This window comes from Peromyscus californicus, unplaced genomic scaffold (assembly GCF_007827085.1).
Source record: "Peromyscus californicus insignis strain IS unplaced genomic scaffold, ASM782708v3 Scaffold_6__1_contigs__length_162567912, whole genome shotgun sequence".
NCBI lineage: Eukaryota > Metazoa > Chordata > Mammalia > Rodentia > Cricetidae > Peromyscus > Peromyscus californicus.
In genome coordinates this window covers 147,408,312-147,432,576 of record NW_026294584.1, presented here as the reverse complement: position 1 = coordinate 147,432,576, position 24,265 = coordinate 147,408,312, and the positions used below count along the sequence as shown (strand labels likewise).

The 24,265-nt window shown below is 45.3% G+C and overlaps 1 protein-coding gene across 2 annotated transcripts in view; it reads right to left on the bottom strand.

The window, feature by feature from the left end:
- Nucleotides 1-24,265, bottom strand: part of Fam234b (family with sequence similarity 234 member B) — a 50,942-nt gene that overhangs the window by 7,550 nt on the left and 19,127 nt on the right. Inside the window, exons 3-10 of one of the 2 annotated variants that reach the window (XM_052719850.1) lie at nt 22,898-23,026; nt 17,997-18,188; nt 16,374-16,504; nt 5,673-5,820; nt 3,375-3,516; nt 1,988-2,131; nt 1,739-1,820; nt 383-538 (exon numbers count right to left, since the gene is read on the bottom strand). In XM_052719850.1, coding sequence (XP_052575810.1) covers nt 383-538; nt 1,739-1,820; nt 1,988-2,131; nt 3,375-3,516; nt 5,673-5,820; nt 16,374-16,504; nt 17,997-18,188; nt 22,898-23,026 — 1,124 coding nt within the window. The remainder of the gene's footprint in view (nt 1-382; nt 539-1,738; nt 1,821-1,987; nt 2,132-3,374; nt 3,517-5,672; nt 5,821-16,373; nt 16,505-17,996; nt 18,189-22,897; nt 23,027-24,265) is intronic. The other variant, XM_052719851.1, reaches the window with a different exon arrangement.

The following is a 24,265-nucleotide window of genomic DNA, read 5'->3' as shown; positions in this document are numbered from 1 at the left end:
TCTGGCTCCCAGAGTTCTCTCTACCCTCTCATGCTCTCTACTAGCTAAGTTTACTTGCGTTAGAGCCTGCCCAACCAGGCCAATCATCATGATCTCTGCTCTTCCACAGCAACATACTGGCCTGTGGCTCTGAACATGGTGTCTCGAGGGATTTTCTCATCCGGCCCCCTCACTGTTGGTAGCTCACATTGTTGATGGAAAGGCAAACGGGAAGCCCAGCTCAGGAGCACAAATCTGTTTCCACTCAACCCCTTAGAAGGTGACTGATCAGAAAACACCCTGGGAACCACATCAGCCCCGTAGGGCTACAGCCATGTCTATGTGACAGAGAAGGGGACAGTCCCACCCCCACCCTCAACCCCTCCATCCTGCTCTCACTCACAGAATTGAGAGAAGCAGCAGTCAGCGCTTCTGCCCAGAAGAGGAACACAGACTTCTGGTCTGAAGTAATTGCAGAAGTGGTTGGTGTTTCCTTCATGTGACACGGGATACTGTGACTCCAGACGATGGAGCCAGAGCCACCATCCACCACCATCATCTGCAAATGAGAAGGCAAAGGAGAGAGCCAGCCGTTAGGAGAGCAGCCGGACAAGAAAACACACAGAAACAAAAAGGAAGAAAAACATCCCAGATAGCAGATATTCCTCCTCCTCCATGTTTGTGAGGCCCTGAGCTCCAACACCCGACACTCAGAACCAGCAGATGCCCAGTCCCTCATAGAAAGGGCAAGCATTTGCGTGTAGCTACACACGTCCTCACGAACACTTAAATCACTCTCTAGGTTACCTACAATACCTATCACAATACAATAACTATATCAATAGTTGTTGCTGTGCTATTTAAGGAACAGTAAGTTAAGGGAAGCTCCTTGTATGTATATCCTGCATAATGGGCGTTAACAGCTTAGATGCAAGATTGTAAAACATCGGTAGCGAACTTCTGCCCTCCGGGGTTCTCCCATTGTGCTGTAAGCCTGTATTTAAGACCTCTTCCCTCCTTCAATAAACAGCATTCGGCATTAAAAAATAAAATAAATATAAATAAATAAAGGACCAGTAAGAAAAAAGTCTGTAAGTGTTACAGTTTTTTAGCCTATTTTCAGCCCATGGTTGGTTAGCTTTGATGGCCAACAAAAATCTAGGCCAATTATTTTTTAAAAATTAAAACTCTATAATTCTGCCTTTAAGATTAAATGAATGAAAATAGTCTATCAAAGTATTACATCCTCATAACACACAGTCTTACAGGAAAACCAAAATGTGGAGCCCATGGTTCAGCATCCCTGAACGTGCTGTAGCATTTCCATTTCTGAGCTCTGGTCTTAGTGTTCCTGACCTGGTATTCTTTTCCAGTCACATAAATTCAACCTTGACGGCCCTACCCATAGTTCCTTCCTTTATCAAAAGCCTTCCATAACACCAGCCACCGCTGAGAGCTGCCTCCTCCGAAACCTTAGTTTGCCTGCACTGAAATGTGATGCTCATTTATACCCACCTTTCCCCACCCAGCTTTGTAAGATGGTTCCTCCCACCTAACTTAAGTACAGGCTCCAGAACGAACGTAACATTAGTCTAGGAGAGCGGCAGATTATAGCGATGAGCTGTGAGCTTCCACTGTATTCACTCCCTAGACTGGCGGTCTCAAGGGAGGCTCTTACTCTACCCAGTGTCTCCCCCAGGGCTGGACCCACAGCCCATTCTTTCCATATGTTCTGATTGATTGGAGGCCCATGGTTTACCTTCTTCATCCCAACTCCATCCTGTGTCTGCAGAAGGAAGTCCAATGTCTGGTCATCAGTGAAATACCCAGGAGTGGGCTGGCTGCAAACAGACACGGAAACAATAAACAGCACATACGGAAAAGGAACGGGCGCCCCCTCCCCCGCTTCCCTTGCACCAGCCATGGGTAACAAGCCATTGTTCTAGGCACGCTGTCAAATGGGAAAGCTGCTCAGAACAGCAGCCACGCTGAAGGGCACTCTGCAAACCTGCGCAGGCCTTGCAGGCTCAATTTCCAGAGCGGCGTAAGATCTTGTCCCCGAAGCAGGACCAGGCCTTGTCTGGTTGTGATCAAGAGGCTGCTGCAGTTGGCATCCGGGGCCTTCACCAACTGGAGAAGCTCAACCCCATCACTATATTGAACAAAAAACCCAACAGTTAGTCTCTGCTGTGGCCGAGAGTCCCACAGTCATTTATTTTTGACATTCGATTCCCATTGTGTGTCTGCTTGCATATACAGTCGTCCCTTAGTGTCTATCTATGTGGAAACCAGGGCCAGGACCTGCTGCAGATACCAAACTCACACGTTCATCACCCCTACACAGAATGATCCAGTGTCTCCATACAACCTATATCCTCCTATGTAGTGTAAACCACCTCTAGATTAGTTATGACTCGGAGGACAACGAAAATAGTCGCAATGCTCCATGCATTAGGGAACAGTGACAAGAAAACCAGTCTGTATGGTGGGTACAGACACAATTTTTTCCAAATATTTTCAGTTAGGAGGGGGTGAATCCACAAATGTGGACACCCCAGGATGTGTACCCCACTCTACTCTTGTATCCATTTCCCACCATTGTCTTGTCAAGTGGGGCACTTTGTCATTCAAAGAGAGCTCACAAAGCAAAGCTGTGGTGTGATACCTCTCTGCCTGTGCCCTCTGGGGACAGTAACAGAGGCAAGGACAATGGCACAGAGGACAGAGATGGGAGCAGGTGGCCTGAAACTGTCACTAAACTTGGACACTAACTCTTGGCATTTACTTCATCAAATTATTTCTTTTTCTCCACTGCTGGAATCACTCCATCAAATTCACTGAGACATAATACCTGAGATTCTGACAGAAAAGAATAATACAATTATTACCCAAGCCGAGAGCTATGTAGTTAAAATATGCAGATCATTTCATATGACAACCACATGCTTTAGTTGAGAAATAAATAAAAGTTAAAAAACAAAACAAGATTTCATGCCTTCTATTCTTGCTTCTGTCAAAATAATTCTTCAACTGGGAGAAAAATACAGGAAAGAGTAGGTCAAAGCTTTCATAGAGCTTCACAATCATTTTATAAATATATCCCCTTAGAAGTTCTAATTTAGACCCGTAAGTTAATATCCATCCTTGTAATCCAGTTATGAAGTACACCCTGGTCATTGATACATAGACCCAACATTCCACGACCAAGAGAAGAGAATTTCTCACTGTGTTAAGCAGATCAGGAAGGAGTTGATATTTCAAGGTTAGCTCCACCTTCTCCAAACCTTAGTCACCAGTCCCCACCCTTAGTCACTAGTCAACCCAAACTCAGAGACTCCATGGTGCATGAGTCTCCAGAAGACCTCCCTATGGCCAAAGACAGAGCTCAGCCATACCTGTAAACATCGATGAGCTCGGAAAGGTTGACAGATCTGCGCTTCTCCCATTCCGGCTCTTCTATCTGCAGAGAGGGTGGCGAGCTGTCTCGATTTTGGGCCTGAACAAAAATGTCCCGCAGGGCCACAGCTTGTATATTTCCTAGTGCCACAGGAAGAGTCAACACTGAGAAGCTGGGTTTAAAAGAACTACCCAGCCTATCCCAGGGTGGGGTGGGGTTCTAGGCAGAAGACACAGAGCAGGTCACATGGGTCCAATAGAGCCCACTCCAGCTGGTCCCATTTGGAGTGATGGGGAAGTGACCAAGCCCATGCAGGGCAGTCCCCTCTCCAGAGAAGGCGTCAAGGGAAAGCAGAGTTAGTGACCTGCAACAGGTGAGAGGCCCTATAACAGGAGATGGAAAGAGCCAACACCAGCTGTTAATATTCTGATCCGCCTCTTCAAATCCCACCTTGGCGCCACCCTGCGTCCTGACATAAAAGTCTCATTCTAAGGAAAAACTCCTCCCCTTCCTCTCTCTCTCTTCCACTTTTCCTCCCATGAGGTGTGCACCTTTGACCTCTCTCTCTCTCTCTCTCTCTCTCTCTCTCTCTCTCTCTCTCTCTCTCTCTCTCCTTCTCTCTCTCTCTTTCCTATCTTTCTCCTCATCTCTCTATTATAATAAACTCTCTAAATGGATGCAGCATCTGGGTTGTGAATTACTGGCTACCACCGTCACCACGCCCTCATTGTGTGCATCTGCCCAGCCTGCCACTGCATCTGTCCAGCAGGTTTCCCTGCATGTGAGGGATACCCTCAGGGTCCCCCTGTCCCCCACCCCATGCAATAATTCATAACATTGCTGCCCAACATCACCAGGCAATCCCACTGCTTTCTCCTGCCCGCGGCAGTCTGAGGAGCTCTGGGATCCTGTACGATCCACCATTTTTCAGGCTGGAGCACCACCGGGGGACTCTTCACCCTACCAGATCAGTAAGATTCCTTCCTTCCCTTCTGACATTTTCCCACAAGTGAGGATTCATCTTGTTTTGCTCACTTAGAGCCCACATGTCTTTTGGGCTCTAAGCCCCTCAGCCCGGTCCCTATGTGATGGCATATGGAGATGGCTTGTGCCCACTCCTCACTGACTCTCTGGGATGCTAGAGGTCAGATTTGTCTCATTTTGCTTGCTGGTACCACATGTCTTTTGGGCTCATAGCCCTTTGGCCCCTGTCCCTATATGATGGCATATGGAAACAGCCTGTACCTTTCAATAGTTGGCCCTTGCTGACCCTCTGGGATGCCAGAGATCAGTCCTCGGGGCCTTATACCTCATTGTGGAAAAATGCACTATGGCACCCCTCCCTCACCACGGCCACTGACCCATGGCTTGGGTTCATTCCCCTGAGGCTGCTCTCCTGCCCGGCTGCACTGCTACTTCTCTGTCTTTCTTTCACAAAGTCTATTTCCTATGTGCAAATGGAAATGAATGATTGATATGGCCATCTGTATTTCTTTCTGACTGACTTTTAAATGTTTCAATTTATCTGTTTTCTTATCTGCTCAATTTATTTTCAAAAAAAAAAAAAAAACCCACACAAACATGTGGTCAAGCGCCATATTTGATAGGGGCAACACGTGATCAGGCAGCACCATCTTGAATAAGGGCAACCATATGGTCTAGCTGCCATCTTGACTAAGGTCAAAACAGGCAGGTCATACGACCTTGCCACTATTTTTACTAAAGGCATCATGGGTAGGGTTCAGGCCATTGGTATGGAGGGAGGTTAGGGAATCACCTCCCGCCATGCATTGGTTCACCATTGTTTTAAGAGCCAAGGAAAAGTCCTTTTCCTTGGCATGGCATTCCCCAGCTGCCTCTTTCAGGCTCCAGCTGTCTAGGCAAGGCAGAAGTCCAGTCAAGGCCTGTTGTTCATTCCTCCACAGCCGCTCATGTGGGCAGGGCCCAGAGACATATACGATCCCCTCTGGGGCATCAGCAGAACCACATGCAGGTACCCCCATTCAATAATTCATAACACCAGCAATCCCAGTGTGTGTTCGCCCTACCTCACAGGAAGCCTAGCCACTGACATCAGGGGAGCAGAAGCCAAAATCAGCCTTGCTTCTTTTTGTTTGTTTGTTTTGTTTTGTTTTTTCGAGACAGGGTTTCTCTGTGTAGCTTTGGAGCCTGTCCTGGAACTCACTCAGTAGCCCAGGCTGGCCTCAAACTCCCAGAGATCTGCCTGCCTCTGCCTCCCGAGTGCTGGGATTAAAGGCATGTGCCACCACCACCACCGCCCAGTCTTGCTTCTTACCAAAGCCAAACAGGATGTAGACAGCCCCACTGGTGGTGATGTAAACCTGGGGACCAATCAGGTTCCCCACTCCCACGATGTTGTACTTCACAGGTCGGCCCACGGGACTCCCTGTCCGACCAGATACCAGCAGAAAACACAGATCTGGCTGAAGAAATAAAAGATGGGAACGTGTCAATAGAAGTCTTTCATTTCCTAATGCCTCATGAGCTAGGGGCTCAGAAACACTTCCCATGGCTAGAAAGCACAAAGTCAAACTTACTTGCTTACCTGCCCTGGGAATAAGAAACGGGACAAATGTATGCTCTCTAACTAGATATGTGTGAAGAGCATCTTTAGGATTCCTCAGGTGATGGAACACCGTAGTTACTGACTGTATCATCTCCCAAGGCCGAGAACTAAATAGAAGATGCTGATGCAGGGAGCGTTCACAAGAGCCAGGACCTACCAGAGACCCTGATGGCCAGCGTGGCAGGGGTTAGAATCACCAGGAAAATACATCTGGGTGTGTCTCTTCTGGGTGTTTCCAGAAAGAGTTAACCAAGTAGGAAGACCAACCCTGGATGTGAGCAGCTTCATCCTATCTGCTTGGGGCATTGACTGAATAAGAAAAAGAAGTCACAGGCTACAGAAATGGTTCAGCTATTGTAAGTACTTGTGGCTCAACTATGAGAACCAGTGTTTCAATCCCAAGACATACGTCCAGCAGCTAACAAATCTCCATAACTGGCTCCAAGGGATCAGAAATCATCTCCTGCCCCCCAGGGCACCCACATACACATGTATGTGCACACACACTCATAGAGACATACATATAAACACATGCACACACATAAATAAAGTGACAATTTAATAAGGAATAGAACTGAGCATAAGCCTTCATCTCTTTCTGCTTCCTGGCTGTGGATGAAAGGTGGCCAGCTGCCTTAAGCTCCTCCCACCATGCCCCTTCATACTGTAAGACACAGTAAAACCTTCCTCCCTTAAGTTGCGTTTGCCAGGTGTTTGCCCACAGTAATGGGAAAGTGACAAACACACTGGTGCATCAGTGTATCAGCCCATAGAATTCTCCCACCATAGCTTCAGATGTCCAGCCATGGCCACCGCCAACTTCACAATCAAGATTCACTTTCCTGTGAACGGCCAGTGAGTAAATATTGTAGGCTTTCCCAGTTGCATGGTCTCCATAGAAACTACTCTCTGTTGTTAGTCTAGCATGAAATCTGTCACAGGCAACACAGGAAATGACTACGCTCCAACAAAAGTTTTTGAGAAAACAAACAGTGGGAGGAATTAACTCATGGCCACGGTTTATTAGCCCCAGATCTAGAAGATTTTCTTTTTCTTTTTTCATTTATTTTTATTTTATTTACATATGTGTATCTGTCTGTTGAGTATATGCTATAAGTGAGCAGGTGCCCTTGGAGGCCAGAAGAGGGTGTCAGAGCTCCTTGAGCAGAAGTTACAGGCAGCTGTGAGTGACATGTGTGCTAGGAGCCAAACTCCAGTCCTCTGAAAGAGCAGCAAACACTCCTGAGTCACCTCCCTAGCCCCTTCAAAAGTTTCTGACAAGGTTTATCATTACAAACTCTTTTAGAGAAGACAGAAGGGTGTTATTTGATTTGAAAAACAAAGTGGAGTTTTTAGAGGAAAACCATAGCACTCTGCTATTATGTATTCTAAAACACTCTTGTCAAAGACTAGATGAACAGAATAAATGTACTGCAAAGCTAAGAAGAAGAGCTGACACACTATAAAACAAACCTAATGCTCTAAAAGGCCAGAATCAAAATTGTAAGAGAAAACTGTTTTACTAATCAATTGATTAATTAAAAGATATGAACACTTTTACTGATTATAAGCAAGGGGCAAAGCTTAGAAAGTCTTCAGCTACAAATATAGAAATCAAGTTTGCATTAAAAGAAGTAAGAAGCTGGACATGCAAAACAAAACTAAATATCTGGGTGTGGGAAGCAGAATCAAAGGGATTGCTACAAGTTCCAGGCCAGCCTGGTTTACATAGTGAGCTGTAGGCCATCCCAAGGTCTATAGGGCTTGTCTTTCAAGACAGGGTTTCTCTGTGTAGCCTTGGCTATGTTAGAACTCACTTTGTAGACCACACTAGCCTTTAACTCAGAGATCCACCTATCTCAGCTTCTGCCTCTGGAGTGCTGGGATTAAAGGCATGCACCACCACTACCCTGCTGAGATCCTGTCTTAGAAGAAGAAAAGATGTGTGGTGGTACACAACTTTAATCCAGTCAGTATTCAGGAGGAAGGAGGGTAGATCACTCTGAGTCAAAGGCCAGCTTGCTCTACACAGAGAAACTCTGTTTCAAAACAAACAAAACAAAATGCCTAGTGATGATGCAAGCCTTTAATTCCAGAACTCTGCAGGCAGAGGAAGGTGGATCTCTGAGAGTTCAGGGCCAGCCAAGTCTACAGAGCAAGTTCCAGGACAGCCAGGGCTACTCAGAGAAAGCCTGTCTCAAAAAAAAAAGAGAAGCAGTAGTAATGGTATCTGCTCAGCTGGAACCTCCAGCTGGCCCCTGCATGATCCAGAAAGCCCAATTCCTATCTCTCTCTCTCCAAACCCTTCCCACTCAGAGAGTCTCCAAATAAAAGAAAGTCACTAAAAGCCCAGTTCCACATTCTTGGTGGTTACTGGAGCTTCCTCCTCTGAAGTTGCCAGCTGCCCAAGTCCCCACCTAAAGTGGTCAGCTTTTGACCATACTTGGGCACAAGCCCAGCTTGTGGCAGACATGTATTATGGAATAATATTTTTGTACACTGTGAAGATGTATCTTTGCCAAGGTACCGTCTGATTGGTTTAATAAAAGAGCTGACTGGCCAGTAGCTAGGCAGGAGGTATAGGCGGGACAGAAAAACACAAAGGACACTGGGAAGAAGAAGGGTGGAGTCTTGAGAGTCATGAGCAGATGCAGAGAGAAGCAAGTTGAACACGCCATGTTAAAAGAAAGTACCGTCATGTGGCAAAGGGTAGATAAGAAATATGGGTTAATTTAAAAATGTAAGAGTTAGCTAGTAACAAGCCTAAGCTATCAGCTGAGCATCTGTAATAAATAATAAGACTCAGTCTGATTATTTGAGAGTGGCTGCTGGGACACAGAGAAACTCTGCCTACTCATGGCATTCCAGCATGGGGCCAGAATTTCCACATAATCCCTAACAAAGCTTTAAAAAGGTTCTAAACATGCAAAAACAGAGCCAAAATGCAGCTTCCTAGTCTGGTGTCTCTCATGCCAACCACAGAGCAAAGACATGTCTTCCAACAGCTGCCTACAGGAGGAGCCAGCCGCCAGCCGCCATGCACTACCACCATGCACTAAACTAAGCTACATCGGCAGCAGCTGGCATAGCAGTTTAAGATTTGTCTCATGCGATCAAAAAACAGCACAGATGCTAAGTAAAGACAGATCCAGATGGAAAATAACCTCTAAATGGGTTACAGTGTGTTTAAAAATATAAACATTGGAAGAGTAAAGAGAAAGAGTAGAGATAGTCTCAGATTAAAAAATAGTTTAAAATTAATAAAGTCCTTAAAAAAGGAACAGAGTAAAAAAATATAATAAGCCACATAAAGATGAGAAATACACAGAGAGTCTGAATTCTGTATGTTATTGTGTTGTCTTTAGATTTTCTGATTGCTGAGGAAGGAATGACAGTTGCTAAAATACATTGGATTATAAAAACTGCTGGATCAAATCAACCTATATGTTTTTAAAATGTCTTGACTTCAAAATGGAAGACAAAAGATATGTTACTTTGGGGAAGAGGTTATGCTTTTATTTCCAAAGGATATGAGAGGCTGTGGATTTGTTCCAGGTTGATATGAAGCAGGTTTGATTAGGGAAGACCCCCTGAAAATCCTGACTACAAACATAAAAAAGTAAACCTAAAAGAACTACAAGACATGTGATATATATTTTTACCTGCTCACACATTAATACAAAAAGTCATCTTTGGCTGACTCATGTACAATGCATAGTCTATACTTGTATTAATGCAGATATGTATATGACCTTTAAAAGTTTATGTATTTTTGCAGTGTGGTGGTGGCACACACCTTTAATCCCAGCACTTGGGAGGCAGAGCCAGGTGAATTTCTGTGAGTTGGAGGCCAGTCTGGTCTACAAAGTGAGTTCCAGGACAGGATCCAAAGCTACACAGAGAAACCCTGTCTCGAAAAACCAAAAAAAAAAAAAGTTTATGTATTTTCAAAGCAAGGGGGCCAGACACCAATTCAAATGGATGGCCCAGGTGATCCAGCCTCCAGAACAGCTTCACGGCTGCTGGCTGAAATGACCCAGCCTCACAGAACACTCCAGTCAGGACTTGACAATTATCCTGATTTTTCTCAAGGTTCTCCCCAAAGATTCCAATGCCCCCAGACAACAAGAAGCAATTTAGAAAAAACACCCACATTCCCAAAGCATTAGTAATGGATGTTTGTCATCATTTGGGAGAGGGGGAGTTGGTTACAAGTTATTAGTCATAGTCAGGAAAAAAAACTAAACAAAAGCGTTAAATTCAAAGATCTCTTTCTAAAGTAAAATAGGGGAATATAATATAAAAATGATGAGATAAAAGAGTAAATTATTGAATCTCCTTTAATACAAAAAACCATTAATCTCAAAATATTAAAGTCCTTAAAAAAGGAATAGAGTAAAAAAAAATATAATAAGCCACATAAAAATGGGAAATATACAGAGGGTCTGGATCTTATATGTTATTGTGTTGTCTTTAGTTTTTTTTTCTTAAATTTGAATTTTCTTAAGTTTAATTATTTAGTCTTTAACTCCACCAAAGACCCCAGAAGGGTGAAATATTCCCTAATGACAGGGACATCCAGCTCCCTGGACAATCATTGAAAGTTCTTCTATAATGTTGGGGTATCCAACTCTGGCCTACAGGCCTAGGACTTTAATATTTTGAGATTAATAGCTGTTTTTTGGGATTAAAATAGATTCAATAATCTACCCTTTTATCTCATCATTTCTATATCATATCCCCCTATTTTACTTTAGAAAGAGATCTTTGAATTTAACTCTTTTGCGTAGTTTTTTTTTTCTGACTATGACTAATAACTTGTAACCAATCCCCCCCCCAAAAAAAAATCGAAATCAAAACTTGGATTTTGGTTTATTGATACAAATCTAAAGTTAATTTTGTTATACTTTATTATGTTTCTACTATTGTTTAGGGTATTATGTTTATGCAGCACATTTAAAAATGTAATATATAATTAAGAAATATAGATTAATAGTCATCTGTAATAGTCAAACTTATAGTCATGTTAGGTATGTTTTCAAGGTCATACACAGATGTATTTAGATAGATAGATGGTCTTCAAACACTTCAAAGACCTACAGAATATGGCATTTAAGGTGTTAATAACCTAAGGCTTTTCATGACAGTGAGACATGTCTGCTCCTGACAGCACTAATTCGCTTCAAAAGAGGATGATGATGGGCATTGAAAAAACTCTGTATGGAGTTTGTTTTCTTTATGGCAAAAGCTAGCCATTTGGACCAAGAATCTACCCTTGCCTCAACTGTTAACAGTATACTGTCCAAACTGGACCAGCAGGATGCACAAAAAAGCAGCTGCCAAACTTTGACAAGACAAGGTAGGACAGTCCTTCAAAATTCCCTGTTTCTCAGAAATAACTGTCAGATATTCTAGGCCTGTAGGCCAGAGTTGGATACCCCAACATTATAGAAGAACTTTCAGTGATTGTCCAGGAAGCAAAATGTCCCTGTCATTAGGGAATATTTCATCCTTCTGGGGTCTTTGATGGAGTTAAAGACTAAATAATTGAAGTTAAGGTTTTCTTTAGTTGTGATAAAAAGTAAACTAGGGATAAAACTTTAGATTCACAAAGATAAGATACATAATAGATTATTTTTTCCAATTTTGCCAAATACAAGTAGACTGGATATTGTAACTGTAATTCTTACTTGATAACTGGTTTTTTTTTTATAATTTTACTATGTTAAAGTTAAAACATTCTTTTTAAATTAGACAAAAAGGGGGAAATGTTATAGAATAATCTTTCTGTATACTGTGAAGATGTGTCTTTGCCAAGGCACATTCTGATCGGTTTAATAAAAGAGCTGACCGGTCAGTAGCTAGGCAGAAGGCATAGGTGGGACAGAAAGACACAAAGGACACTTGGAAGAAGAAGGGTGGAGTCTTGAGAGTCATGAGCAGATGCAGAGAGAAGCAAGATGAACACGCCATGTTAAAAGAAAGTACCAGCCAGGCAGCAGTGGTGCACATCTTTAATTCCAGTACTCGGGAGGCAGAGCCAGGCGGATCTCTGTGAGTTCAAGGCCAGCCTGGTCTACAGAGCAAGATCCAGGACATGCACCAAAACTATACAGAGAAACCCTGTCTCAAAAAAACAATAAATAAATAAATAAATAAATAAATAAATAAATAAATAAATAAATAAATAAAAGAAAGTACCGCCATGTGGTAGAGGGTAGATAAGAAATATGGGTTAATTTAAAATGTAAGAGTTAGCTAGTAACAAGCCTAAGCTATCGGCCAAGCATTTAAAATTAATATTAAGTCTCTGTGGATATGTGGGAACTGGCTGGTGGGAAAGAAAAGTCCATCTACAGACACATCATTGTACCTTGCCTATATCCTACAGTCTCCCTGCTTTCATTTGTGGGTGTGGACCATCTCTGGGATTGAAGAACCTGCCCGAAGGTTGCTTTGCTCAAATAAACCTGTTGCTATATTTTTTCAAATCGGTTTGATTGGCTTACTGTGTCAGTGGAGAAACCTATTATGGCGGGAGAGGCCAGAAAACCTATTAGTATCCTTGGGTTGAGATAACCATGAACAGAAAAAACTCTTTGCAGATGTGGATACCATATGTTAAAGGACATATGGAAAGACTGGGATCAAGGGAAAAGGGACTCTCTGTCTGAGAGGACTGTATAAAAAACTGGATATTTAGCCTTTGGGGTAACCAGCTTAGTGGGACCAGGCTAACAGCCACTGGGTTTCCTAAACTAGGTGGAGATCAGATTCATCCAAGATGCCAGCCAAATGGCACTGAGGTGGTAACAGTGAATGGAAGTCATTAGGATGAACATCTCCTCCAAAAAAAACAGCTCAGGGGTTAACAGGTAATGGGGATCCTCACACGGAGTGACATTCCCATTAGCCTGAGTGCTTGAGGAGCACGTGTGACCATGGGTCTGGGCACAGACTCAGACTGATACACGGTGTGAAGACAATAACTACAGGCTTCTCAGGTCCCTTCTCCCAAACACTCTAGACCAACCAGTCCCCACGCCCCAAAGCAGGCCCTTCTGCCAAGTTCAGCTCACACTCCACCCAGATCTAAGAATTCCACCACTCTAAGTCACAGCCCTAAATATATTCCCTCTCTTGTGTCTGCAGCTCAAATGGCTCCTCACACTGCCTGCAATCAACACAGAGGTCAGAAGGAGCCAGCAGGGGATATGCAGGGGCTGTTCTAAACCCATGGCCTCTCTGGGACTAGCCTGTAACTATCACTTTCAGGCAGAATGGAGACCGTTCTATTATTTATACACTACGGCTCGAATGAGTAAATTCCGTGAGGCCCGCTGAGCAATGGGTGGAACAGAAACACAGGGTTAAGAGCAGGTGAGCTGATTCTCCAACAAGGGCCCTTAGTGTGGAGGGTCCTGAAAGCCTGGCCCACTGCCCCTCAACACCACTGGGCGTAAGACGCAGATGAGGCATTAAGACTAAGATATCTGCTAGTCACAGTGGTGGACACCTGAAATCCCAGCACTAGGGAAGCAGAGACAAGAAGGTGGAGACTGTCCAAGTTAAAGGTAAGCCTGAGCTACACGGTGATCCTGTCCCCAGAAGTCTCAAACAAAAGAACCAGCTCTCCAAATGTGCTGATGCTGTACCCATGTGTGGTGACTTGCTGGGCTGTGAGAACTAGGTTCCATCAAAAGGGGTTTCCCACACTTTCTCCAGCTTTCAGGAAATCACTTCCTAAGGGGGAATAATGGATTTCCCCTTCTAGTCATAGTGGCTAGGATAAAAAGTTTAAAAACACCATGTGAACAATTCCTGGATCCTTGGTTTAGGATAATCTAAAGACCAAAGTAGCTAGCTCAAGAAAACTAACAAAAAGTACTTATGGGTGAATATATATATATATTAATTATATATTAATATTATATATTAATATATTATATATTAATATATAATTAATATATAATATATTAATATATATATTAGTTAAAAGAGACAGACATGATGGTGCACACCTTTAATCCCAGCATTCTGGAGGCAGAGGCTGGCAGATCTCTGAGTCTGAGGCTAATTAGTCTATATCATGAGTTCCAGGGCTACATAAGGAGATCCTGTCTCAAAAATAAAAATAAAATAGACTGAGCCAGTAAAACTCATTTTAAATTAAGATGGGCTGGATCAGCAAGATGGCCCAGAGGTAAAGGCGGCACTTGTCACCAAGTCTGAGAACCCAATCCCTGGGATCTGCATGGTGGGAGGGGAGAAGCTGGCTCTGACAAGGCAACCCGGATCTCCACATGCACACTGAGGCTGGTACATGCACATGCTCGCACACACACACACACACACACACACACACACACACTGAGTAAATTAGTAAGTAAAGTAGTAAAATGAGACAAAATAACCAAAATAACCACACTTACCACAAACTCTTTGCCTCTAAAACCTGGCTTACAAATAAAATTTTAATGGACGGGCTGAAGAGATGGCTCAGCAGTTAAGAGTCCTTGCTGCTCTGGCAGAGGACTAGAATTTGGTTCCCAGCCCCCATATGGCGGCTCAGAACCATCTGTGACTCCAGGCACGGGGGATCTGATGCCTTCTTCTGACTTTCAAGGGCACCAGGTATACAGATGCAGGCCAGACATCCATATATACAGTAAAATAAATATAGCTTTTTTAAAATTTTAAAATTGAAGGCCAGGCACGGTGGTCCTCTTTTCTTTAATCCCAGCACTGTGGGAGGCAGAGGCGGGCAAATCTCTGTCAGTTTGAGGCCAGCCAGTGTTACACAGTGAGATCCTGTCTCAAAAAACAAACAAAAGTTTTCATTGAGATAAGCACTCATTAATCTAGTCTTTCATCTGACTAGGGAAAAGATCTGTTGTATATGTTTACAGGGCAACTGTTTCACAGTGCATACACTCGGCTTGGGAGGCCACTGGGCTAGAGTCAAAGTTTATCTTTCTAGAGGGAGGAGGGAGGAACTGAGACATGACATTACTGTGGAGCACTAGATAGACTAGAACTTACTAAGTAGACCAAGCTGTCCTCACATTTACAGCAATCCTCCTGCCTCGCCTTCCAAGTGCTGGGATTATAGGCGTAAACTACCACATCCACACTGAAAGTCTGTCTTGTCCAGCACCTTCCTTTGGTCATTGATGAATCAGAGAGGTTTTTGGTCTGATTTCTTAGACAGGTCTTAATGTGTAGCTCACTCTGACCTGGAACTCTCAATCTCCTTTGTGCTGGGATTACCAAGGTGAATCCCTTGCATATGAGTTTTGTTGTTGTTATTGTTGTTGAGATGTGGTCTCTTGTGTCCCAGACTGATCTCAAGCTTACTAGTCAAAGATGACCTTGAACTTCTGATCCTAAGTGTAGGTATTACCATCACACCTGATCCATGCAGTACAGGGTGCTGTGGGATGTCTTTCTGTATGCTGTGAATATGTGTAGCTCCCATTGGATAGTAAATAAATCTATTTTGGCCTATGGCAAGAAAGTTTACAGCCAGGTGGAAAATCCAAGCAGAGATACAGAGAGAGGAAGGATGGAGTCAGGAGAAATGCCAGCCGCTGCCAAAGGAGCAACAAGATGCCAGCAGACTGGTAATGCCACAGCCACGTGGCAACATACAGATTAATAGGAATGGGTTAATTTAAGAAGAAAGAGCTAGCTAGCAAGAAGCTAAAGCCGTAGGCCATACAGTTTGTAATTGATATAAGCATCTGAGTAATTATTTTATAAGCAGCTGTGGAACCTCAGGAGGAAGAGATTCGTCTGGACTGCTGGGCAAGGCAGGACCAGAGAAATCACCAGCTACAACAGGGGATCAAACAAGGGCTTCATGCATGCTACACCAGCATGCTACCAACTGAGCTATAACCAAAGCCTGCATCCTATGAGCCTTCTATCAACCCAACCCACTGTTTTACAGTTGAAGTCAATTTTAAATGCATACAATATAGTAAAACTAATATTATATTTATAGAGTAAAAAATAGGCAGTTTTCTACGGACTTAATTTGTTAGCTCTAATTTCCATAAGCCTCCTACAAGGAGATAGAACTTTCTAGTTTGACATGTGAAGGAACATCATTAGAGTACAGTTTGCCCAAGGCCACAAAGCTACAGAGTGGTGCAGAAGGAATTTACATAGGCCATCTGCCTCCAGAGCTCTCCCACACCACAGTCCTTGGAACCACAATGGCATCATGGAAAATGAATTTGGAATGCTCTCGGTTCACTTAACCTCACCAAGAGAATCTATTTCAGCCTAAGCCATTACAAAAACAAGGTCCTAGGCAGGATTCACAATAACACCACTCGAACTGAGATCAAGACAGTTGAAGCATTCTCCATAAGAAATTTAAAACCTCTGAAATAGACAGCATACCTGCAGTTCTCCAATGGCCAGCACCACCAGGTCTCTGGCACCATCCCCATCCAGGTCAGGCAGCACCACAACTGGGGCGGCCAAGGTGCCATTGGACAGATGGTTCGGGTTCAGGGTCCACATGACTTTCCCTGGGGTAGGAGAAAGAGGCAGATCACTTCCGCTTTCTGCCCCAGCAAAAGGCAGCCGCAGCGTTCCCCAGCCAGAAAAAGAAAACTCAGAGGGCTGAGCAGGGGACAGCAGCTTCTCCCCACTTTCCCCTTTAGCTTCGTCTGAGGACAAAGGGAGCAGGAAGTGGGATTCAAGATGCTCGAGCGTCTGGCCACACTTCCATGCAACAACCCCACGTCTGAATTTTAATTTATTGTTTTATGTATGTGACTGTTTTGACTGCATGTATATCTATGCACTACATGTATGCTGATGCCCAGGAAGGTCAGAAGAGGGCATCAGAATCCCTGGAACTGGAGTTACAGCTCATTGTGAGTCACCCTGTGCTGCTAGGACCTGGGTCCTCTACAAGAGCAGCCCGGTGCTCTTAACCACTGAGCCATCTCTCCGGTCCCATACATCTGGATTTTGTATAGCAAACAGAGATATGTACGTCTCCCTGGCAAGTAGGAGCTCATTCCACTAGGGCTGAGGAATGTGTCTGCCACAGGGCATTGCAGCCACTAAGGAGCCCACACCAGAGAAATTGCAGAAGGCTTTCAAGAACTTCAGTCCTGAGCTAAGGGAGTATGTGTCTTTTTTTTTTTTTTAAATATAGGAGTTCATATAACCCAGGCTAGCCTTGATGTCCTTGACCTTCTGATCCTATTTCTACCTCTTAAATGAGTGCTGAGCTCACAGGGCTACACTACGATGCCCCGTTTATGTGGTGCTGGGAATCAAAACAGGGGCTTTATGCATGCTAAGGAATTGCTCTACCGAAAATATATATACAAATTTCCCCCACTCAGGGGTACTCCACTAGCCAAGCATGTCACACCTGTAATCCCAGCACTTGGGAGGCTGGGGCAGGAGGATTTAATGAATTCAAGGTCTGGGGTACAGTGTAAAACCATGTCTCAAAAAGGAGGGGTAAAAATAAAGCACCCCACAATGGCACTTGATGTGGGAAAGATGTCAGCTTCTCTTGAGATTATGGCCCCTGTGACAAGCATATTGTAAGGAGACATCTTTATCATTCTAGACTCATTTCCATCACTTCTGGTCTGTGGACCTAAGAAGGAAAAGAAGCTAAAAGGCCATATCACCAGCCTCCCCAAGCCTAGCTCTTTTCCCTAGTATCCAGTCAGTACGCAGGTTCACACATGGACCCACATAATTCAAAGAGGAGGTGACACTTCCCTGCCTGTTGCCCAGAGAACAGAGCAGAGAGACTATTCACAATCCAAGCCTCCCCACCCCCAGGCTCTTCTGTCTGGGGGAAGAGCTTACCACCAAACTGGTTGCAACAAGAGTCTACTATCTGCCCAAGCCCCTTATCTCGTTTCCTTAATAATCACTTCTGAACCAGAGCAGCAAAGCAGCTTCCAGCCTGTCCGAGGACAAACCTCCCCTGCAGGCTGTTTAAATACAAACCCGAGGCTCGCAGAGGCAAGCTCAAGGCCACTCTACCTGACGTCGCATTGAATGCCCTGAGCATCTTGCGTGTCCCTGTCACGAGGCAGATGGTTTTGGCCATGCTTCCCGGCATCAGATCCAAGCATGTGACATCTTGAGCCTCCTCTGGGAGGGGACTGGACCACAGTGTGCTGCCATTCATCCCCGAGAGGCACACAAGATCTGCAGTTGGTTGTGAGCCACCACCTAAAGGCAGGTAGGAGAGATGAGGAAGGGGCAGAAGAGACGAGTGGCAGGCACAGGCAAGACACCTGAAAACGCAAAGCGAACCGTGCGCGGTGAGGCGGCAGCTCACACGTGTGTGCTCAGCTCCCTCCTGTGTTTCTGACAAGGCGTGAACACAGAACTTGTCATCTCTCCTACCTCACACCTCGTGTAGGACAAGTGTAAGAGCGGCCGCTGTGGGCTCCTCTACACGACCTCACCATGTCTCCATCTTGGCACCTTTCCCAACACATCTGTTTACCTGTCAGCCACCTGCGCCCACACTAAACAGTGACATCCTTGAAGACAGACACTAATTTCTGATTTCTCAGCACATCATAGGATGCCTGCAACACAAAGCAGCCAGTTGTTTGCTGAGCAAAAGACAGAGTAAGGCCAGCAAAAGGGTAGGTAAAGTCGTCTCCTGCCGAGGCTGATGGCCTGAGTTCAGGCCCCGGTCCCCAGCGCTATTCCAGTATTCCCACATGGTACAACTTGTCCTACAACTTGTCCTCTGGCCTTCACACACACAGTAAATAAAAGACAGAACACTGAGTAGTAGTTGCTGAAGGAGAAACAAAACAGCCACTCAGGAGGGAAAGGAATGTTCAGGAACACAGACGCTGACCTAGATAGAATCCATGCAGAGCAGGGAGTAAATCCCAACCCTAGTCACCAGCAGCAAACGCTGCTCCGGGAGCAGAAAAGGGTGTTTTCAGAAATTGCCTGAAGGTTAGAGTAGCAGGCAGCGAGGAGGCCTGGCTGTCTGCAGCTCTCTGGTTGGCTCCTAGGCAGGAAAAGAACACTTGGGACGACAAGACCCAGGGCCAAGGAGTCGGAACCACAGCAGCTAAGGCCGGGACTTAAGAACAGCTCAACTTCCTGCCAGCGTTGCTTTCTCTCTCAGGAACGGACAGCTTGACTCATTTCACACTTTCTACTTTCAGCCAACGTCAGTGACAAAGCTTCAGTCTTCCTGTTCCTAGGCAGTGCTAACTAAACAATACAGCCTCAAACAGGAAACAGGGTGTGGTTCGCCATGTTCGACCTCCTGCCAGAGGTAGTAATCGGTATTACCCTCTAGACTTTACCAGTCTAGTCCTGTGCTCTTCTTCTGCTTAAGAACCCCACTGATTCATAGTTCATGTTTTTCCATTAGTTTGGCTATTTGTCCCTGTGCTTTTTCCAATCATGGTCTCAATAGCTCACATGATCTCTCCTCTCTCTCATCGACTGGACTCCTGGAGCTCCACCTGGGGCTTGGCCGTGGATCTCTGCATCTGCTTCCATCAGTCACTGGATGAGAGTTCTACCACGACAGTTAGGCTGTTTGGCCATCCGATCACCTGAGTAGGTCAGTTCGGGCTTTCTCTCGACCACTGCCAGTAGTCTATTGTGGAGGTATCTTTGTGGATTTCTGGGGACCTCTCTAGCACTCTGCTTCTTCCTATTCCCATGAGGAGCCCCCATGGAACTGGATCAGGCCCTCTGGATAAGTGAGACAGTTGATTAGCTTGCACTGTTTAGGAGCCCCCCAGGCAGTGGGACCGGGACCTGTCCTTAGTGCATGAGCTGGCTTCTTGGAACCTAGGGCCTATGCTGAGACATTTTTCTCAGCCTTGGTGTAGGGAGGAGGGAACTGGACCTGCCTCAACTGAATCTACCAGGCTGAGCTGAATCCCCAGGGGAGACCTTGCCTTGGAAGAGGTGGGAATGGGGGGTGGATTGGGGGGGAAGGCTGGGGGGTGGGAGGAGGGAGGACAGGGGAATCCGTGGCTGATATGTAAAATTAAATTAATTATAAAATAATAATAATAAAGAACCCCACTGAGTCTAGAGTCACTCTCTGACTCATGTTTCTTTCTTGGTAGAGTGAAGGATTGCACCCCCCCCCCCCCACGACACTGCAGCTCCCTAATCAGCACAACCCAGGCAAGGGCGAAGAGTGCCTGCTGCAGCCGATGCATGCTTGTTGGATGAATCATGAGCAACTAGTTCTATCCTTCTCTTCCCAGTGGCACAAAGCATTGTGGGTTTAGAGGTACATCCATAAGGTGTGAGGGTTGAGGATATGAACTACAGAACCTGATTCTTGGAGCTGAACTTCAACTCTACCTTTTATCAGATGTGGGACTCTAAAATGTTTCCTTAGCCTCAGTGTATCTCAGTTTCCTCATCTGGAAAAGGGGACAATAATATTAGCTTACTTGGTAGGGTTGTATTGAGGAGCAAATTCATTCAATGTGCTGTGTGTCTACAGCAGGGCTCCACACACAGGAAGTAGCTAGTGATGGTCACTGTAGTGGTTTGAATGAGAAATGTCCCCAACAGGTTCATGTGTTTGAACGGTTGGTCCCTAGTTGGTGGCACCATTTGAGGACATTATGGAACCTTTGAGAAGTGAAGCCTTGCTGGAGGAAGTATGTCACCAGGGGAGGGAGGACTCTGAGAGCTCATTGCCAAAATAACTCTTTTGTACATTGCTTTTGGGCATGCTGTGTTCGTCACAGGAAAAAAAAAGTGACAAAAACAATTACATCCTTACTTTTACAATCTGTGGGCAAACCATGTTTGTCTACATAGTGTCCAAACTCTAGTCTGGTCTCTGCATCTTGACAGAAAGCAAAGTAGGCAGAATACCAAATAACTTCAGTATCCTTAACCTTACTTCAAAGGTGAATGAATCACAGACCAGGAAAATGAAATCAAGCTAAGAGCATAAGAAAGTCTGCCTAAACCCAGAAGCTTTCTCTGTCACAGAGTCACATCTCTATAATCAAACATGCTCCCGAAAGGCATTCCTAGTAATATCAGGCAAATGTACAGTACAGAAATCCTTAAAGCATCCCCAGCCTTCACTCTGGGCCTCAATGATTAAAAAAGCACTTCCCAGGATTTCTTCACCCTCTAGGTAGGGTTCTTGTATCAGCTGGTATGCTACAGCCATTGCCAATTTAGTAGATATTGCAGGTAAATTAGGACCCTGTGGAACCATCATGGAAATGAGGCATTTTTGCTTGTTTTTTGGTTGTTCTGTGTAACAGAGTCCCAGAAACAGCACGCTCAGCTAGTGTAAGCTATGGAGGCTTTAATAAGGAGACCACTGACAAAGATGTGTCAGGGTGGAGGACCCCACTAGTGGCAGGATAGCCCCTCAGAGCTGTTAATGCCCCCAGGGACAAAGGAAGAAGAGATTACTGAATCCAGAAAGAAAGTTCTCTAAGAGGGCCAGCTTGCCACCAGCTCTGACAGTGGTCAAGTTTGTTGCCATGCTGCTCTAACCCAGCTATGAGGAAGCCAGGGCAGGAAGTCCCTCCTCACTCTCACTCCCAGCCAGCCAGGGAGCCTAAATATCCTCCAATTGTCTAGCCTTCCCAGGGAGGGCAAACCTGGAGAATTAAACTGAGAGGGGAAAGGAAAGCCACCTGCCCAAACATCTGTGTGCAAAGGTGTATAAGCCATGACCAACCCTGCCAGGATTGTGAGGGCAGGGTAGACTCAACGTTCACTGCAATCTAGTGGGCAGTGGAAAACTGGCTGGGGAGGTGGCTCCATTGGTAAAGCGCTTTCTACACAAGCAAGAAAGCCTGCAAAGTTCAATCCCCAGAACCCACATAAACAAGTCTGGCGAGGTGGCGCTCTTTTGGAATCACAGTGCCAGGTAGCTTCTGAGGATTGCTAGCCAGCTCCAGTGAGAGACACTGTCTCAAAACATAATGTGGATGGTTCCTGAGGAATGACACCTGAGGTGGCTCTGCCCCTCCCCCCAACACAGACACACACACACACACACACAGTGGGATATTTAATCACACCATGAAACCTGAGACTGTGTTAATAAAATCAACCTTGGGTGGGGGGCAGAGTCAGCAACTAGTTGGCAGGAATTAGCCATAGAGAGTAGGGAGGAGCCAGGAAGTTGGATAGAGACACACAAGAAGGAGTAGAGAGGGACTTGGATTTTCTTGGTCTTTTTGGTTTGGGATGACTGGAAATGCTCTCTTGCTGGGTCTCTGGCCAAACAGGAAGGTCAGCTGGTTGCTTCTTGGCCTCTCTGAGCTAGCAGGTTTTCACCCCAACATCTGACTCCTGAGTCTTTATTGGTAAATAAAATGACATTTAGTTAGAAATGACATTTGGCAGAAGCTGTAGAGCCAGTGCTGGTGGGACTAGACATCCCACCAGGCCCTGGCCTGAGCAGAAGGTCACTGACTTCGGGAAGCAGACACAAAGCATCAGTAGGTTCAGATGCAGCCACTAAGCCAATGGAAAAACCACACACACTCACACCTAATTACTAAGGCTGTCATTCCAAGGTATGAGCAAGTCACTTCTCTGAACCAGTGTCTTCATTTGCCTGGGTGACCACTCAAAGTCCCTCCAGCTTCCATTCACCTTAGCTGTCCTAGAATTCAATATGTAGACCAGGCTGGTCTTGAATTTACAGGAACTGGCCTGCCTTCACCTTCTGAGTGCTGGGATAAAAGGGGTGCACGTGCACCACCATTCTGGGCCCTGGCTTCTTGAAATGATCTTTATTTACATCAGGAACTTTCTGATGAGGCACATCATGCATGGTGAATTTGTAGTGACCGGCAGACCCTCTAGTGCATCGTCCCTGGGAAGCTGACTATCGCTTTCTCTCGGCTGACACCTCCCCCTCGGCAGCCTCCAGAAGATGTATCTCTTACCTCCTTCAGTCCCATTCCTGGTTGTCACAAAGGACAGAAGCACGTCCCGAAGGCCATCTCTATTCACGTCAGCCAACTCCAGGGGAGACAGGTCCCCGCCTGGCGTACACATAATGAAACAAAAAGGGCCTGAGCCAGTTACCACAGACTAGTTCTCTTCTGCCAGGTTAGAAAGAAGACAGATGCAGATGTTGCCAGCACCCCCTCCTGGCCCAGGTGGACTGTCTGTTCCCAAACAAGATGGCAGAGGTATGCATCTCCCCTGGCCTGCCCGGAACCTGGACATCCTACGTAAAGCAAACAGTCAGGTTCTGAAAGGAGACTGACTGGAGACTACAAGACCTAAGGAATGGTAATGTATGGATCCCCTGGGGTTCCTGCCCACACTAGTCAAGGTATAGTGAAGTACTTGGCAACTCAGAAATGCCACAGGCAAGAGAAGCCCTAAGAAACCTGGTTCCCCTGGCCAGAGGCCCAGGGAGGGTGCAGCCCAGCAAGGCAAATTGATTATAGATAATAACGGCCCCACCCCACCCACAGCAAAGGCTGTGGGACCTGACTTCTGGAACCTTGCTCTGGCACCATCATGTCACACTCCCTCTCTCCAGAGCCAAGGTCAAAATGGCCATGGGGAGCCAGGACCATCCCACCTGCGGTGGGGAGGCAGGTGTGGAGCTCCGCCCAGCCCTGTGTGGGGAGCAGAGACGAGGGAGGATCCCCTCCATGTGTCTGAGGAGTGAAAGGATGCCTGCCAGATCTGTAGGGAATTCACAAGCTGGTACAACCACTTCAGCAAATAATGTAAAGAACTGTTCAGAAAGAACACACCCATCCTCTGACGGGCAACTTTACTAGGCTTCGGCCTTGGAGAAATTTGTATATAAATAACCCTTTGGAAATGTATAAAAATGTTCTTAGAATCACTTATTTTTAAAAAAAAAAGATTAGAAATCATTTAACTGTTTATCAACAGTAGAATAGATAAATAAATCACGGGGTATTCATAACATGGGAAATTAGACATTGGTTAAAATTAATAGATTCTAGCTACAGTGCATCAGTACAGATTAGTCTCAGAAATGTCTCTTTAAAAATGATGTGAGTGGTAGAGTGTTTATGTTGTATGCACAAGGCCCTGGCTTCAACCTCCAACACTGAAAAAAATTTTTTCCCAAAAGGGTAAAGTCAGTGGCACTGAGTGCTGTAACCCCAAGAACCCCGGGTGGGAGCAAGAAGATCTAGGATTCGACGTCATCTTCAGCTACACACTGAGTTCAGGACTAGCCTACATCTCAGGGGGGCATCTCAGAAACAAAAATACAAAACAAAACTTGTACTGACAACCCAGGTGTGGTGGCACCCAGGTGT